Source organism: Oncorhynchus clarkii, unplaced genomic scaffold (assembly GCF_045791955.1).
Source record: "Oncorhynchus clarkii lewisi isolate Uvic-CL-2024 unplaced genomic scaffold, UVic_Ocla_1.0 unplaced_contig_5103_pilon_pilon, whole genome shotgun sequence".
Lineage (NCBI taxonomy): Eukaryota > Metazoa > Chordata > Actinopteri > Salmoniformes > Salmonidae > Oncorhynchus > Oncorhynchus clarkii.
The window spans coordinates 1,103-19,392 of record NW_027259770.1 but is presented as its reverse complement, the minus strand read 5'-3'; the positions used below and the strand labels follow the sequence as shown (position 1 = coordinate 19,392).

Sequence of the window (18,290 nt, the reverse complement as noted above, 5' to 3'; positions counted from 1 at the left end):
TCCTGGGGGCATCCTCCTCTCCACTAGGGGCTCTGGACTGCCTTCTGCCTTCAGTTATGTTAGGGCGGCTCCATTAGGGCTCAGTCTGGAGCCGCAGTCCCACTACAGTCGCTCGGGGCAGAACAGGCCAGAAGACAGAGTGACCTTGTTGTTACGAGGGACAGTATCCACGTTCCATGATCCATCCATCCACAGTTGATTCTTTGTTTTTAAATGTCGAAACAAGTAGTTAATTGATTATTAAAGTTTTCAGACCAACTTAAAAAATAACCATGCCTAAAAATAAATACCATTTCCCCCCAAAAAAAGGCTATTTTACATTTTTGCAAATCCAGAGTTTTTGTTGCTGAACAATTAAAAAGGAAAGCAGAGGAGTGTTTAGTTCAGTTTGTTACAGTGGCCGTCGTCACGGTGACCACATTCCTTCTTTTTATTTTTTTTTACACAGGGTTGGAACCACCCAGAGACTCCCGGAGACCGTCGGGACAGAGTAGGGGGGAGACCAGAGCAGGCGAACAGTGTGTGTGTGTGTGTGTGATGCTGACAGACATTTCTCCTCTTCCTCTTCTTCTTCTTCATCTTCTCATATTAGGCTGCTTATTGTGACGAAGCCTCTAGGGCACAGAGACGATTAGGGGTGCAGGCAGAACAGGCAAAGGATTGTGGGAAGGAAAGATCCCTCCTTCACAGTCAGCGCTAGATCAATAGTTGGAAGGGAGAGTTACCAATCCTTTAGTAGACACATTCTCTCTCTCTCTCTCTGTGTGTGTTGTATTGTGTGTGTTGTATTGTGTGTGTGTGTGTGTGTGTGTGTGTGTGTGTGTGTGTGTGTGTGTAGACAATGTAATAGTCTGTTCAGGACTTTAAGGTTAGTGGTCTATCCATGTCTTTTAAAGCTGTGTCAGTCCGTTTCAGCTCTGTAGCTTAATTCACTAGGTCAGTGCATCCATCCAGTCGGTGAAATTAAACTTGAGTTTCTGCCATCTCAGTCTCTGCTCCTCTTTCCCCGTCCTCCGTCTCCACCCTGACAACCGTCTCCGGCGTCTCCTGACGTCAGTGCCGCACCTCGTTAGCGAGGAGACCGTCCTCGCCGCTCTGGGAGAAAAAGGAGAATACGTTATTGTCCAATCACTTGTGGAGAAACTTATCTTTATGCTCACAACAACACGAGGACACACATACGAGGAGTTGGAAGTTAAGCTCCACCCCCCCGGGAGAAATTACAAGAATTGAAGCTCCTTGCTCAAAGGGCACGTCGGCAGGCTACCTGGAAGTCGGCCTCATTGAGGCTGTTCCCCACTTGGATGATCTCCTCGTCCTGCGAACCCTCGCTGACCCCGCTGCCAGCCGAACCCAGCTCGTCTAAACTGGGGTCCTGGAGGACTGAGGCAATGTACATCTGCTGTTGTTGGGAAAGAAGAAGAAGAAGAAGAGAGAGGAGGGATAGAAAGGAGGAGAAAGGTCAGTGTGAGAGATGGAGGGAGAGGTCGTCTAGGCCGAGGAAACGGTACTTACTGCTGACTTATTGAAGGGAGAGGTCGTCTAGGCCGAGGAAACGGTACTTACTGCTGACTTATTGAAGGGAGAGGTCGTCTAGGCCGAGGAAACGGTACTTACTGCTGACTTATTGGAGAGAGAGGCTGAGGAAACGGTACTTACTGCTGACTTATTGAAGGGAGAGGTCGTCTAGGCTGAGGAAACGGTACTTACTGCTGACTTATTGGAGGGAGAGGCTGAGGAAACGGTACTTACTGCTGACTTATTGGAGGGAGAGGCTGAGGAAACGGTACTTACTGCTGACTTATTGAAGGGAGAGGTCGTCTAGGCTGAGGAAACGGTACTTACTGCTGACTTATTGAAGGGAGAGGTCGTCTAGGCTGAGGAAACGGTACTTACTGCTGACTTATTGGAGGGAGAGGCTGAGGAAACGGTACTTACTGCTGACTTATTGAAGGGAGAGGTCGTCTAGGCCGAGGAAACGGTACTTACTGCTGACTTATTGGAGGGAGAGGCTGAGGAAACGGTACTTACTGCTGACTTATTGAAGGGAGAGGTCGTCTAGGCCGAGGAAACGGTACTTACTGCTGACTTATTGAAGGGAGAGGTCGTCTAGACCGAGGAAACGGTACTTACTGCTGACTTATTGGAGGGAGAGGCTGAGGAAACGGTACTTACTGCTGACTTATTGAAGGGAGAGGTCGTCTAGGCCGAGGAAACGGTACTTACTGCTGACTTATTGAAGGGAGAGGTCGTCTAGGCCGAGGAAACGGTACTTACTGCTGACTCACTGAAGGGAGAGGTCGTCTAGGCCGAGGAAACGGTACTTACTGCTGACTTATTGAAGGGAGAGGTCGTCTAGGCTGAGGAAACGGTACTTACTGCTGACTTATTGAAGGGAGAGGTCGTCTAGGCCGAGGAAACGGTACTTACTGCTGACTTATTGAAGGGAGAGGTCGTCTAGGCTGAGGAAACGGTACTTACTGCTGACTTATTGAAGGGAGAGGCTGAGGAAACGGTACTTACTGCTGACTTATTGAAGGGAGAGGTCGTCTAGGCTGAGGAAACGGTACTTACTGCTGACTTATTGGAGAGAGAGGCTGAGGAAACGGTACTTACTGCTGACTTATTGAAGGGAGAGGTCGTCTAGGCTGAGGAAACGGTACTTACTGCTGAATTATTGAAGGGAGATGTCGTCTAGGCTGAGGAAACGGTACTTACTGCTGACTTATTGAAGGGAGAAGCTGAGGAAACGGTACTTACTGCTGACTTATTGAAGGGAGAGGCTGAGGAAACGGTACTTACTGCTGACTTATTGAAGGGAGAGGCTGAGGAAACGGTACTTACTGCTGACTTATTGAAGGGAGAGGCTGAGGAAACGGTACTTACTGCTGACTTATTGAAGGGAGAGGTCGTCTAGGCCGAGGAAACGGTACTTACTGCTGACTTATTGGAGGGAGAGGCTGAGGAAACGGTACTTACTGCTGACTTATTGAAGGGAGAGGCTGAGGAAACGGTACTTACTGCTGACTTATTGAAGGGAGAGGTCGTCTAGGCTGAGGAAACGGTACTTACTGCTGACTTATTGAAGGGAGAGGCTGAGGAAACGGTACTTACTGCTGACTTATTGAAGGGAGAGGTCGTCTAGGCTGAGGAAACGGTACTTACTGCTGACTTATTGGAGAGAGAGGCTGAGGAAACGGTACTTACTGCTGACTTATTGAAGGGAGAGGTCGTCTAGGCTGAGGAAACGGTACTTACTGCTGAATTATTGAAGGGAGATGTCGTCTAGGCTGAGGAAACGGTACTTACTGCTGACTTATTGAAGGGAGAAGCTGAGGAAACGGTACTTACTGCTGACTTATTGAAGGGAGAGGCTGAGGAAACGGTACTTACTGCTGACTTATTGAAGGGAGAGGCTGAGGAAACGGTACTTACTGCTGACTTATTGAAGGGAGAGGCTGAGGAAACGGTACTTACTGCTGACTTATTGAAGGGAGAGGTCGTCTAGGCCGAGGAAACGGTACTTACTGCTGACTTATTGGAGGGAGAGGCTGAGGAAACGGTACTTACTGCTGACTTATTGAAGGGAGAGGTCGTCTAGGCTGACGAAACGGTACTTACTGCTGACTTATTGAAGGGAGAGGTCGTCTAGGCTGAGGAAACGGTACTTACTGCTGACTTATTGAAGGGAGAGGTCGTCTAGGCTTAGGAAACGGTACTTACTGCTGACTTATTGAAGGGAGAGGTCGTCTAGGCTGCGGAAACGGTACTTACTGCTGACTTATTGAAGGGAGAAGCTGAGGAAACGGTACTTACTGCTGACTTATTGAAGGGAGAGGCTGAGGAAACGGTACTTACTGCTGACTTATTGAAGGGAGAGGCTGAGGAAACGGTACTTACTGCTGACTTATTGAAGGGAGAGGCTGAGGAAACGGTACTTACTGCTGACTTATTGAAGGGAGAGGTCGTCTAGGCCGAGGAAACGGTACTTACTGCTGACTTATTGGAGGGAGAGGCTGAGGAAACGGTACTTACTGCTGACTTATTGAAGGGAGAGGTCGTCTAGGCTGAGGAAACGGTACTTACTGCTGACTTATTGAAGGGAGAGGTCGTCTAGGCTGAGGAAACGGTACTTACTGCTGACTTATTGAAGGGAGAGGTCGTCTAGGCTTAGGAAACGGTACTTACTGCTGACTTATTGAAGGGAGAGGTCGTCTAGGCTGCGGAAACGGTACTTACTGCTGACTTATTGAAGGGAGAAGCTGAGGAAACGGTACTTACTGCTGACTTATTGAAGGGAGAGGCTGAGGAAACGGTACTTACTGCTGACTTATTGAAGGGAGAAGTGCGTGCTGGACGACCATTCTCAACACCATCCACATTCTCCGCGTCAATCTGGGGGGGGGGGGGGGGGGGGGGGCAAAGAGATGGGAGAAAATATAAACACACACAATTATAATACAGTTTACATACGCCTTAGCCAAATACATTTAAACTCAGTTTTGAGTTGACATTTAACCAGAGTAAAAACTCCCTGTCTAGGTCAGTTAGGTTCACCACTTTATTTTAAGAATGTGAAATGTCAGAATAATAGTAGAGAGAATGATTTATTTCAGCCTTTATTTCTTTCATCACATTCCCAGTGGGTCAGAAGTTTACATACACTCAATTACTATTTGGCAGCATTGCCTTTAAATTGTTTAACTTGGGTCAAACGTTTCGGGTAGCCTTCCACAAGCTTCCCACAATAAGATGGGTGAATTTTGGCCCATTCCTCCTGACAGAGCTGGTGTAACGGAGTCAGGTTTGTAGGCCTCCTTGCTCACTAAAGTGTCCATAGAGACAACCCTTTATAGAACACAGCTACAGTAACATGTGTGCTCTGGCTTACACTATATATACACTAAAGTATGTGGACACCCCTTCAGATTAGTGGATTCGGCTATTTCAGCCACACCCGTTGCTGACGGGTGTATAAAATGGAGCACACAGCCATGTAATCTCCATAGACAAACATTGGTGGTAGAATGGCCCGTACTGAAGAGCTTAGTGACTTTCAACGTGGCACCGTCATACGATGCCACCTTTCCAACAAGTCAGTTTGTTAAAATGTCTTCCCTGCTAGAGCTGATTCGGTCAACTGTAAGTGCTGTTGTTGTGAAGTGGAAATGTCCAGGAGCAACAACATCATCTGTCCTCGGTTGCAACACTCACTACCGAGTTCCAAACTTCCTCTGGAAGCAACGTCAGCACAAGAACTGTTCGTCGAGAGCTTCATGAAATGGGTTTCCATGGCTGAGCAGCCGCACACAAGCCTAAGATCACCTTGCGTAATGCGAAGCTTCGTCTGGAGTGGTGTAACGCCGCCATTGGACTCTGGAGCAGTGGAAACACGTTCTCTGGAGTGATGAATCACACTTCACCATCTGGCAGTCCGACAGACAAATATGGGTTTGGCGATGCCAGGAGAATACTACCTGCCCCAATCCACAGTGCCAACTGTACAGGAATAATGGTCTGAGGCTGTTTTTCATGGTTCGGGCCCCTTGGTTCCAGTGAAGGGAAATCTTAATGCTACAGCATCCAATTACATTCTTGACGATTCAGTGCTTCCAACTCTGTGGCAACAGTTTGGAGAAGGCCCTTTCCTGTGTCATGACGTTACCCTCTTTGGGTACAGCGAGCACTATTCTCCCTCCCTCTGCACCATCCCCCTCCCTCTGTCTCTCCTACACCCACACTGCTGCAACCTCAGGTCGTAAAATTCCTGGAGGAGAATCCTGCCTCATGGCCAGACAGTATAGAGAGAGTGAGTTTCATAAGAGAGAACAAATGAATTTCTTCCACAGCCTAGAACTGGAGAACATTCATGTTCTGGAGAAGGTATAAAAGATCGGTAAAATAATGAGCTACGAACTGGTCCGTTTGGTACAATTTTGTGAAACTCATGAGAGACAATACGACCACATTAACATAACGCTGTTTATATAATAGCCTCAGATATAAGGTTTACATCTAATTGTTGTATAAAATGAATGAGTAAAGATTAAACTATTTGTGAAATTATGTAATGTGATTTTAGACTGTTTAACTCTTGAGAGAGTTAACTCAAGAGCCCCCTGAGCACAGGCAGGACCCGGCGTCATGGGACCGCCCCCTGAGCACAGGCAGGACCCGGCGTCATGGGACCGCCCCCTGAGCACAGGCAGGACCCGGCGTCATGGGACCGCCCCCTGAGCACAGGCAGGACCCGGCGTCATGGGACCGCCCCCTGAGCACAGGCAGGACCCGGCGTCATGGGACCGCCCCTGAGCATAGGCAGGACCCAGCGTCATGGGACCGCCCCCTGAGCAGGACCCGGCGTCATGGGACCGCCCCCTGAGCACAGGCAGGACCCGGCGTCATGGGACCGCCCCCTGAGCACAGGCAGGACCCGGCGTCATGGGACCGCCCCCTGAGCACAGGCAGGACCCGGCGTCATGGGACCGCCCCCTGAGCACAGGCAGGACCCGGCGTCATGGGACCGCCCCCTGAGCACAGGCAGGACCCGGCGTCATGGGACCGCCCCCTGAGCACAGGCAGGACCCGGCGTCATGGGACCGCCCCCTGAGCAGGACCCGGCGTCATGGGACCGCCCCCTGAGCACAGGCAGGACCCGCCCCTTTTCTATGTTCCGAATAAAACCCCCACCTGGGTTTTCCCTCTTCAGACCAGCTTACCTCGATAACGAGAGGGCTAAGGGTTGAGACCAGACAAGTACCTCTATCACAGAGGGAAATGAGGTTTAAGTAGATTGCTGAATCCTTTAACTATCCCACGTGGTCAAACTCTTAGACTATCGATACCGACAGAATAAGAACAAGTCTTTGACATGAATTGCTATTCAATGTGTTTCTATGGGCTATAGTTGTAAAGGCCAAATCAAGATTTTATCAAATTGTTGTTGTTTTGGGGGGGGGGGGTTCCCCCTAAAGGGGTCCTAAAATTCAAAATCAAATAGCTAAACGTTCCATGTTATGACCATCTTAAAACAATTCCACGTGTGTTAGCTAGGAGAGTCTACAGGCAACAGACTGAAGAGCAGGCCAGTGTGAGGGAGAGAGAGAGGAGAGGGTAGGCAGAACTGTGTACATATGTTAGCTAGGAGAGTCTACAGGCAACAGACTGAAGAGCAGGCCAATGTGAGGGAGAGAGAGAGGAGAGGGTAGGCAGAACTGTGTACATATATATGTTAACTAGGATAGTCTACAGGCAACAGACCGAAGAGCAGGCCAGTGTGAGGGAGAGAGAGAGGAGAGGGTAGGCAGAACTGTGTACATATGTCTTGGTAAGCTGTATCTTACAATGTCTCGCCTTGAATGCCTCTCAAACAGTAGAGCCTAAAGTTCACCTCATCCCTTCTGGTTTGATTTAAAATGACACAACTTTCCCCGGGGGCCTTCGTAGCTCATCATCTAGTTCGGATACAACAAGGAAAATAATCTGTTTTGTGATAACTGCACTGTCATTTTATTTTGTGGGGAAAACATTGGGATTTTTCTTAACGTTAAACGATCCCAACGTTGTTTTAACATGTAAACGTTAACACCTCTAGAACCTAAGTTTCCTCCAATGAGATTTTAAGATTGTAATAATATACTCTTGTCTATAAATGCATAATTTATGCATAATTTGTCTCATATTGCATTCGGGATCCTTACGGTACAAGATATTGTGTTCTCAATTACTTTCCTGGCTCAATTCATAAAATATAAAACACTTCAACATTATAAATAAGAAGAGACTCTCTGGCGAGTGTTTTTTGTACCTTGTAGTTGTGAGCGCTGAGATATTTGAAGTGTCCGAAACAGACATGGGACAAGCAGACGATGATGGTGATGATCAGAACGATGAAGGTAAACATAGAGGTAGGGGCTGAGAAACCTGAAAGGGAAGAGAATCAACATGTCAGTAGGATGCGTTCCCTATGGTCCCTAGTCAAAAGCAGTGCACTACATCGGGAATAGGGTGCCATTTGTGGTTCAGTGGTCTGAGGTACTGCATCTCGGTGCTAGAGGCGTCACTACAGACCTTGGTTCAGAGGGGCGTCACTACATACCTTGGTTCAGAGGGGCGTCACTACAGACCCTGGTTCAGTGGTCTGAGGTACTGCATCTCAGTGGTAGAGGTGTCACTACAGACCCTGGTTCAGTGGTCTGAGGTACTGCATCTCAGTGCTAGAGGCGTCACTACAGACCCCGGTTCAGAGGGGCGTCACTACAGACCCTGGTTCATTGGTCTGAGGTACTGCATCTCAGTGCTAGAGGTGTCACTACAGACCCTGGTTCAGTGGTCTGAGGTACTGCATCTCAGTGCTAGAGGCGTCACTACAGACCCCGGTTCAGAGGGGCGTCACTACAGACCCTGGTTCATTGGTCTGAGGTACTGCATCTCAGTGCTAGAGGCGTGACTACAGACCCTGGTTCAGTGGTCTGAGGTACTGCATCTCAGTGCTAGAGGCATCACTACAGACGATGGTTCGATTCCAGGCTGTATCATAAACGGCTGCGATTGGGAATCCCATTGGGCGGCGTACAATTGGCCCAGCGTCATTAGGGTTTTCCCGGGGTAGGCCGCCATTGTAAATAAGAATTTGTTCTTAACTGACTTGAAAAGTTAAATAAAGGTTCAATAAATTAACGTGACACACCCTATAAATATGAGATAGCCAGGTTGTGACCCAGAACGGCCACTAGATGGCGACCTCGTACCTGTGCGGAGAGTGGAGAAGAACAGGAGCCAGAAGAGACAGAGGATAGGTGCTGCCACCACCTGGTTGACGGCCCCAGAGTGGATCTTCTTGTCCAGCTTGGAGGGAAGGTAGGCATAGTACATGTTGTAGCGATCTGCCAGGTGCTTCAACAGCATGTACATCAGACCTGGAGCGAGGGAGGGAGGGGGGAGCAGAAAGAGAGGAGAGGGAGGAAGGTGGAGGAGAGAGAGAGAGAGAGAGGGAGGAAGGTGGAGGAGAGAGAGAGGGAGAAGAGGAAGGAAGGTGGAGGAAAGAGAGGAGAGGGAGGAAGGTGGAGGAGAGAGAGAGAGGAGAGGGAGGAAGGTGGAGGAGAGAGAGAGAGAGAGGAGAGGGAGGAAGGTGGAGGAGAGAGAGAGAGAGGAGAGGGAGGAAGGTGGAGGGGAGAGAGGAGAGGGAGGAAGGTGGAGGGGAGAGAGGAGAGGGAGGAAGGTGGAGGAGAGGGAGAGGGAGGAAGGTGGAGGAGAGGGAGAGGGAGGAAGGTGGAGGAGAGAGAGAGGGAGAAAGGTGGAGAGAGAGAGGGAGGAAGGTGGAGGAGAGAGAGAGAGAGAGAGAGAAGGAGGAAGGTGGAGGAGAGAGAGAGAGGAGAGGGAGGAAGGTGGAGGGGAGAGAGGAGAGGGAGGAAGGTGGAGGAGAGGGAGAGGGAGGAAGGTGGAGGAGAGGGAGAGGGAGGAAGGTGGAGGAGAGAGAGAGGGAGAAAGGTGGAGAGAGAGAGGGAGGAAGGTGGAGGAGAGAGAGAGAGGAAGGAAGGTGGAGGAGAGAGCGAGAGAGAGGAAGGAAGGTGGAGGAGAGAGAGAGGAGAGGGAGGAAGGTGGAGGAGAGAGAGAGAGGAGAGGGAGGAAGGTGGAGGAGAGAGAGAGAGGAGAGGGAGGAAGGTGGAAAAGAGAGAGAGGAGAAGGAGGAAGGTGGAGGAGAGAGAGAGAGGAGAGGGAGGAAGGTGGAGGAGAGAGAGAGAGAGAGGAGAGGGAGGAAGGTGGAGGAGAGAGAGAGAGGAGAGGGAGGAAGGTGGAGGGGAGAGAGGAGAGGGAGGAAGGTGGAGGGGAGAGAGGAGAGGGAGGAAGGTGGAGGAGAGGGAGAGGGAGGAAGGTGGAGGAGAGGGAGAGGGAGGAAGGTGGAGGAGAGAGAGAGGGAGAAAGGTGGAGAGAGAGAGGGAGGAAGGTGGAGGAGAGAGAGAGAGAGAAGAGGGAGGAAGGTGGAGGAGAGAGAGAGAGAGAGAGGAGAGGGAGGAAGGTGGAGGAGAGAGAGAGAGAGGAGAGGGAGGAAGGTGGAGGGGAGAGAGGAGAGGGAGGAAGGTGGAGGAGAGGGAGAGGGAGGAAGGTGGAGGAGAGGGAGAGGGAGGAAGGTGGAGGAGAGAGAGAGGGAGAAAGGTGGAGAGAGAGAGAGGGAGGAAGGTGGAGGAGAGAGAGAGAGGAAGGAAGGTGGAGGAGAGAGAGAGAGAGGAAGGAAGGTGGAGGAGAGAGAGAGGAGAGGGAGGAAGGTGGAGGAGAGAGAGAGAGGAGAGGGAGGAAGGTGGAGGAGAGAGAGAGAGGAGAGGGAGGAAGGTGGAAAAGAGAGAGAGGAGAAGGAGGAAGGTGGAGGAGAGAGAGAGAGGAGAAGGAGGAAGGTGGAAAGAGAGAGAGGAGAGGGAGGAAGGCAGAGAAGAGAAAGAGTGCAAGTGAGCAAAAGAGAAAAAGAGGGAGGGAGAGAGAGCGAGAAAGTGGGAGGTGGGAGGAGAGCGAGAAAGAGGAGCAGAGACAGACAGTGAGTCTAACTATCTTCTCCATACAGGACCCTACAGGGACAATACAGGCGTCCTCTCCCTCTTCATTATGGGCGGCAGGAAGCCTAGTGGTTAGAGTGTTGGACTAGTAACCGGAAAGTTGCAAGATCGAATCCCCGAGCTGACAAGGTAAAAATCTGTCGTTCTGCCCCAGTTAGTTAACCCACTGTTCCTAGGTCGTCATTGAAAATAAGAATTTGTTCTTGACTGACTTGCCTAGTTAAAGAAAGATAAAATACATTTTTTTAACAAGTATACAAAATGTGTTCATACACGCAATATTGACTGTCAAACATTGCTTTTATCGCTACTCTCTTAGCTGTAAAGGTGCAGTCATGACCGACTGTCACTGTGCTGTTTAATCTCTACGGCAGTGATACTCTGAGGCTGTGTGATAGAAACCAGTGATACTCTGAGGCTGTGTGATAGAAACCAGTGATACTCAGAGGCAGTGTGATAGAAACCAGTGATACTCAGAGGCTGTGTGATAGAAACCAGTGTTACTCAGAGGCTGTGTGATAGAAACCAGTGTTACTCAGAGGCTGTGTGATAGAAACCAGTGTTACTCAGAGGCTGTGTGATAGAAACCAGTGATACTCTGAGGCTGTGTGAAATAGTCAGACTGACCAGCTTGTTCTTCCAGGAGAAATTAAAAAGATTCATATCCACTTTCTTTTAGCTGTGAGCCGCTCCAATAGCTAAACACATGAAACAGCAGAAACCCCCATCACTGTCTACCCCCCCAGCTCCCCATCACTGTCTACCCCCCCAGCTCCTCATCACTGTCTACCCCCCCAGCTCCTCATCACTGTCTACCCCCCCCAGCTCCTCATCACTGTCTACCCCCCAGCTCCTCATCACTGTCTACCCCCCAGCTCCTCATCACTGTCTACCCCCCCCAGCTCCTCATCACTGTCTACCCCCCAGCTCCTCATCACTGTCTACCCCCCCAGCTCCCCATCACTGTCTACCCCCCCAGCTCCTCATCACTGTCTACCCCCCAGCTCCTCATCACTGTCTACCCCCCCAGCTCCCCATCACTGTCTACCCCCCCAGCTCCTCATCACTGTCTACCCCCCCCAGCTCCTCATCACTGTCTACCCCCCAGCTCCTCATCACTGTCTACCCCCCCAGCTCCCCATCACTGTCTACCAACCAGCTACTCATCACTGTCTACCCCCCCAGCTCCTCATCACTGTCTACCCCGCCAGCTCCTCATCACTGTCTACCCCCCCAGCTCCTCATCACTGTCTACCCCCCCAGCTCCTCATCACTGTCTACCCCCCCCAGCTCCTCATCACTGTCTACCATCCCCAGCTCCTCATCACTATCTACCCCCCCGGCTCCTCATCACTGTCTACCCCCCCAGCTCCTCATCACTGTCTACCCCCCCAGCTCCCCATCACTGTCTACCCAACAGCTCCCCATCACTGTCTGCCCCCCCCAGGTCCTCATCACTGTCTACAGCTACCCATCACTGTCTACCCAACAGCTCCCCATCACTGTCTACCCCCCCAGCTTCTCATCACTGTCTACCCCCCAGCTCCTCATCACTGTCTACCCACCCAGCTCCCCATCACTGTCTACCCCCCCAGCTCATCATCACTGTCTACCCCCCCAGCTCATCATCACTGTCTACCCCCCCAGCTCCCCATCACTGTCTACTCCCCCAGCTCCCCATCACTGTCTACCCAACAGCTCCCCATCAATGTCTACCCCCCAGCTCATCATCACTGTCTACCCCCCCAGCTCCCCATCACTGTCTACTCCCCCAGCTCCCCATCACTGTCTACCCAACAGCTCCCCATCACTGTCTACCCAACAGCTCCCCATCACTGTCTACCCAACAGCTCCTCATCACTGTCTACAGCTACCCATCACTGTCTACCCAACAGCTCCTCATCACTGTCTACCTCCCCAGCTCCTCATCACTGTCTACCCCCCCAGCTCCCCATCACTGTCTACCTCCCAGCTCCCCATCACTGTCTACCCCCCCAGCTCCCCATCACTGTCTAGCCCCCCAGCTCCCCATCACTGTCTAGCCCCCCAGCTCCCCATCACTGTCTAGCCCCCCAGCTCCTCATCACTGTCTACCTCCCAGCTCCGAATCACTGTCTACCCCCCCAGCTCCTCATCACTGTCTACCCCCCCAGCTCCTCATCACTGTCTACCCCCCCAGCTCCTCATCACTGTCTACCCCCCCAGCTCCTCATCACTGTCTACCCCCCAGCTCCCCATCACTGTCTAACCCCCCAGCTCCCCATCACTGTCTACCCCCCCAGCTCCTCATCACTGTCTACTCCCCAGCTCCCCAACACTGTCTACCCCCCCAGCTCCCCATCACTGTCTACCCCCAGCTCCCCATCACTGTCTACCAACCAGCTCCTCATCACTGTCTACCCCCCAGCTCCCCATCACTGTCTACCAACCAGCTCCCCATCACTGTCTACCAACCAGCTCCTCATCACTGTCTACCCCCCAGCTCCCCATCACTGTCTACCCCCCCCCCCCCCCCCAGGTACTCATCACTGTCTACAGCTCCCCATCACTGTCTACCCCCCCAGGTCCTCATCACTGTCTACAGCTCTTCATCACTGTCTACCCAACAGCTCCTCATCACTGTCTACCCCCCAGCTCCCCATCACTGTCTACCAACCAGCTCCCCATCACTGTCTACCAACCAGCTCCTCATCACTGTCTACCCCCCAGCTCCCCATCACTGTCTACCCCCCCCCCCCCCAGGTACTCATCACTGTCTACAGCTCCCCATCACTGTCTACCCCCCCAGGTCCTCATCACTGTCTACAGCTCTTCATCACTGTCTACCCAACAGCTCCTCATCACTGTCTACCCCCCCCAGCTCCCCATCACTGTCTACCAACCAGCTCCCCATCACTGTCTACCCCCCAGCTCCCAATCACTGTCTACCCCCCCAGCTCCTCATCACTGTCTACCCCCCCAGCTCCTCATCACTGTCTACCCCCCAGCTCCCCATCACTGTCTACCCCCCAGCTCCCCATCACTGTCTACCCCCCAGCTCCTCATCACTGTCTACCCCCCAGCTCCTCATCACTGTCTACCCCCCAGCTCCTCATCACTGTCTACCCCCCAGCTCCCCAACACTGTCTACCCCCCAGCTCTCCAACACTGTCTACACCCCCAGCTCTCCAACACTGTCTACCCCCCCAGCTCCTCATCACTGTCTACCCCCCCAGCTCCTCATCACTGTCTACCCCCCAGCTCCTCATCACTGTCTACCCCCCAGCTCCTCATCACTGTCTACCCCCCAGCTCCCCATCACTGTCTAACCCCCCAGCTCCCCATCACTGTCTACCCCCCAGATCCTCATCACTGTCTACCCCCCAGCTCCTCATCACTGTCTACCCCCCAGCTCCTCATCACTGTTTACCACCCCAGCTCCTCATCACTGTCTACCCCCCAGCTCCCCAACACTGTCTACCCCTCAGCTCCCCAACACTGTCTACCCCACAGCTCCTCAACACTGTCTACCCCCCAGCTCCTCAACACTGTCTACCCCCCAGCTCCTCAACACTGTCTACCCCCAGCTCCTCAACACTGTCTACCCCCAGCTCCTCAACACTGTCTACCCCAACCAGCGGCTGGTTAGGGGATGATGCTGGCTGACCACAGCTGAGTAGACCAGCGGCTGGTTAGGGGATGATGCTGGCTGACCACAGCTGAGTAGACTAGCGGCTGGTTAGGGGATGATGCTGGCTGACCACAGCTGAGTAGACTAGCGGCTGGTTAGGGGATGATGCTGGCTGACCACAGCTGAGTAGACTAGCGGCTGGTTAGGGGATGATGCTGGCTGACCACAGCTGAGTAGACTAGCGGCTGGTTAGGGGATGATGCTGGCTGACCACAGCTGAGTAGACTAGCGGCTGGTTAGGGGATGATGCTGGCTGACCACAGCTGAGTAGACTAGCGGCTGGTTAGGGGATGATGCTGGCTAACCACAGCTGAGTAGACTAGCGGCTGGTTAGGGGATGATGCTGGCTAACCACAGCTGAGTAGACTAGCGGCTGGTTAGGGGATGATGCTGGCTGACCACAGCTGAGTAGACCAGCGGCTGGTTAGGGGATGATGCTGGTTGACCACAGCTGAGTAGACCAGCGGCTGGTTAGGGGATGATGCTGGCTGACCACAGCTGAGTAGACTAGCGGCTGGTTAGGGGATGATGCTGGCTGACCACAGCTGAGTAGACTAGCGGCTGGTTAGGGGATGATGCTGGCTGACCACAGCTGAGTAGACTAGCGGCTGGTTAGGGGATGATGCTGGCTGACCACAGCTGAGTAGACTAGCGGCTGGTTAGGGGATGATGCTGGCTGACCACAGCTGAGTAGACTAGCGGCTGGTTAGGGGATGATGCTGGCTAACCACAGCTGAGTAGACTAGCGGCTGGTTAGGGGATGATGCTGGCTGACCACAGCTGAGTAGACTAGCGGCTGGTTAGGGGATGATGCTGGCTGACCACAGCTCACCGAAGGCGACGATAAGTCAGGACAATACATCACCTCACTCAACCAGTTAGTAACCGTGGATCTCAGCTCACCGAAGGGGACGATGATTGGACAGGTGATGCTGTATGTCATGACCACAGTGAAGACACACATCATCCAGGCATAGGCCGCCCCGAACTGGAACTCATACGCCTGGTGCTGAAGAACACAGAAATAGAGTTATAGAACTGGAACTCATACGCCTGGTGCTGAAGAACACAGAAATAGAGTTCTAGAACTGGAACTCATACATTTGGTGCTGTAAAGTATAGAAATAAAATATTAGAACGGCAACTCATTTGCATAGTGCTGCAGAACGTAGAGATACAATTATAGAATTAGAAAACTTGATGCAGAGACACACACATTAACAGGAGGATATTATCATATGTCCTTAGGGAAGCCTCAGTTCAACAAAAGCATAGCTTGTCATGGTTGGGGTTCATTCCATTTCAATTTAGGAAGTAAATTGAAATTCCAATTTCCTCATTGCTCTCCTTATTGGAGGCTTGACTCCGCCCCCAAATCTGTACATTTATTCTCATTGTGAGAGCGGTCAGTCGACTATCTTGTCACTTTGATATAACTATGTGCAGCCCAGATGCTATGTAGTTTATTATGAGATGTAGTTAATTATGAGATGTAGTTTATTATGTGACTGAGGTCTTCCTGGCCACCAGGTGGCGCTCCTCTACTCACCCTCTTGACGTTGCGTCTCTCGGCAGCAGAGCGAGCCAGACACAGCCGGGTCATATACATGAGCAGACCAGGGATCCTCAGCAGATCCATGGCGTTACCGATGAACGCCGACGCGATGACATAGTTCACAAAGAACGCCCCGTTGTCAGGCAGGAACACACACCTGGTGGGGGATGGGGGGGGACAGGAAATTACATCACAATAATAACATACCTTTTTCACACTATTGTGTCAACCAGAACCATCCTACGCTGGATTGGATATGTTCTGTTCTAGGCACATGACCATTTCCAGCATGTTTGTGAAACGATGTGGGACGTGTCGCCAGGCCAGTCCAGTACCGGTTGGAACAATAGTGCAAAAGGGGAGTATTAAAGACTAACTTCCTCCTAGAGGACTAAACTAAAACCCAAAGAACAGACAGATCCATAAAGACACAATATGATGATAGAATATGGATTCTGATTGTCAGGTGTCAATGATCTCCTCTAGCACAAACAAGGCTAAGATAAGAAATACAATGTTAGATTATGAGGGATGAGGGGGGCGAAGACAGGAAATGACATCACAACAACAATATTACTCACTGAATCTCAGACCCTAGGCACTTGTGAGACAATTGAATAGGTGTGGTAACTCATTCTAACCCTGTTGGCTAGGTGTGGCAACTCATTCTAATGACTAACCCCCACCGCCAGGCTCTAACCCCCACCGCCAGGCTCCAACCCCCACCGCCAGGCTCTAACCCCCACCGCCAGGCTCCAACCCCCACCGCCGGGCTCCAACCCCCACCGCCGGGCTCTAACCCCCACCGCCAGGCTCCAACCCCCACCGCCAGGCTCCAACCCCCACCGCCAGGCTCCAACCCCCATCGCCAGGCTCCAACCCCCATCACCAGGCTCTAACCCCCACCGCCAGGCTCCAACCCCCACCGCCAGGCTCCAACCCCCACCGCCAGGCTCTAACCCCCACCGCCAGGCTCTAACCCCCACCGCCAGGCTCCAACCCCCATCACCAGGCTCCAACCCCCATCGCCAGGCTCCAACCCCCACCGCCAGGCTCTAACCCCCACCGCCAGGCTCCAACCCCCACCGCCAGGCTCCAACCCCCACCGCCAGGCTCCAACCCCCACCGCCAGGCTCCAACCCCCACCGCCGGGCTCTAACCCCCACCGCCGGGCTCTAACCCCCACCGCCAGGCTCCAACCCCCACCGCCAGGCTCCAACCCCCACCACCAGGCTCCAACCCCCACCACCAGGCTCCAACCCCCACCACCAGGCTCCAACCCCATGAAATTTAGATCTGGACCTTAAAGTCAGTTTCACTCTTCCCCTATAATCTGGTCTGATTTAGACCTGGGACACCAGGTTGACTGATTTAGACCAGGGACACCAGGCGGTCTGATTTAGACCCGGGACACCAGGTGGTCTGATTTAGACCTGGGACACCAGGTGGTCTGATTTAGACCTGGGATTTAGACCCGGGACACCAGGTGGTCTGATTTAGACCTGGGACACCAGGCGGTCTGATTTAGACCCGGGACACCAGGTGGTCTGATTTAGACCTGGGACACCAGGTGGTCTGATTTAGACCTGGGATTTAGACCCGGGACACCAGGTGGTCTGATTTAGACCTGGGACACCAGGCGGTGTGATTTAGACCTGGGACACCAGGTGGTCTGATTTAGACCCGGGACACCAGGTGGTCTGATTTAGACCTGGGATTTAGACCTGGGACACCAGGTGGCTTCTTCCTAAAAGACTAAGTTAAACAAAGACCAGCTGGTTCCATTAGGGACACATCAGAGTAGATGGTGTTCTGATTATAGACAGGTCGAAGATAGATAACTGTTACAAACACCACTAAGATAAGACTGACAGCTTTAGATTACGAGCCAGAACGTGGCCCGACGAGTCAGGACGTAGCCCGACGAGCCAGGACGTGGCCCGACGAGCCAGGACGTGGCCCGACGAGCCAGAACGTAGCCCGACGAGCCAGGACGTGGCCCGACGAGCCAGAACGTAGCCCGACGAGCCAGAACGTTGGACAGCAGAGACCACAGTGCACAAGGTAAAGGCTCAAAGCTCCCTAGATGGCGGGAACCTAGGAACCTAGGAACCTAGGAACCTAGGAATCTAGGAAGAAACATAGAGAGGAACTAGAAACTGCTACTTACTCAAACCTCACGGCAGCGTCAGCCAGGAAGCGCTTGTCAAACAGCCATCGGAAGAAAACGTCCAGACTGGAAGGAAGAAGGAAACAGTTCAGTTGTCAGAGGAATTGGAGTATAATGATCATATTAGAGTCCATGGGACCATAAAGGGACAGACTCTAAACACTCAAAAAAATGGGACATGATGTGAATCTGCTTGGCACTCAGCATTAAGGAGGTGGATTGTGGGTAAGGCCCTGTGATAGACCAGTGCCCTGTCCAGGGGGTGTCCTGGTACATCAAGCCGTCTCACTACAGAAACAGGAGATAGACTAGTGTCCTGTCTAGGGGGTGTCCTGGTACATCAAGCCG

General features: G+C 52.2%; 1 protein-coding gene across 1 annotated transcript; it reads right to left on the bottom strand.

The window, feature by feature from the left end:
- Positions 1-202: 202 nt before the first annotated feature.
- Positions 203-18,005, bottom strand: LOC139400788 (CSC1-like protein 2). The gene is made up of 8 exons (XM_071145434.1): positions 17,943-18,005; positions 15,767-15,929; positions 15,121-15,226; positions 8,751-8,918; positions 7,808-7,923; positions 4,324-4,395; positions 1,268-1,402; positions 203-1,095 (listed from the first exon to the last, which is right to left on the bottom strand). Exons 2-8 carry the CDS (start codon positions 15,854-15,856, stop codon positions 1,054-1,056), a joined length of 729 nt encoding a protein of 242 aa, XP_071001535.1. The 5' UTR covers positions 15,857-15,929; positions 17,943-18,005; the 3' UTR covers positions 203-1,053.
- Between the last annotated feature and the right edge of the window lie 285 nt (positions 18,006-18,290).

Bases quoted from the DNA above. Each gene is read 5' to 3' on its own strand.
- LOC139400788 (XM_071145434.1), bottom strand. From the start codon at position 15,856: ATGGATCTGCTGAGGATCCCTGGTCTGCTCATGTATATGACCCGGCTG. The intron at 8,919-15,120 runs GTGAGCTGAGAT...CCCTCGCTCCAG, and splicing joins TCCAATCATCGTCCCCTTCG to GTCTGATGTACATGCTGTTG. The intron at 1,096-1,267 runs GTAGCCTGCCGA...TTTTTCTCCCAG, and splicing joins TCAATGAGGCCGACTTCCAG to AGCGGCGAGGACGGTCTCCT.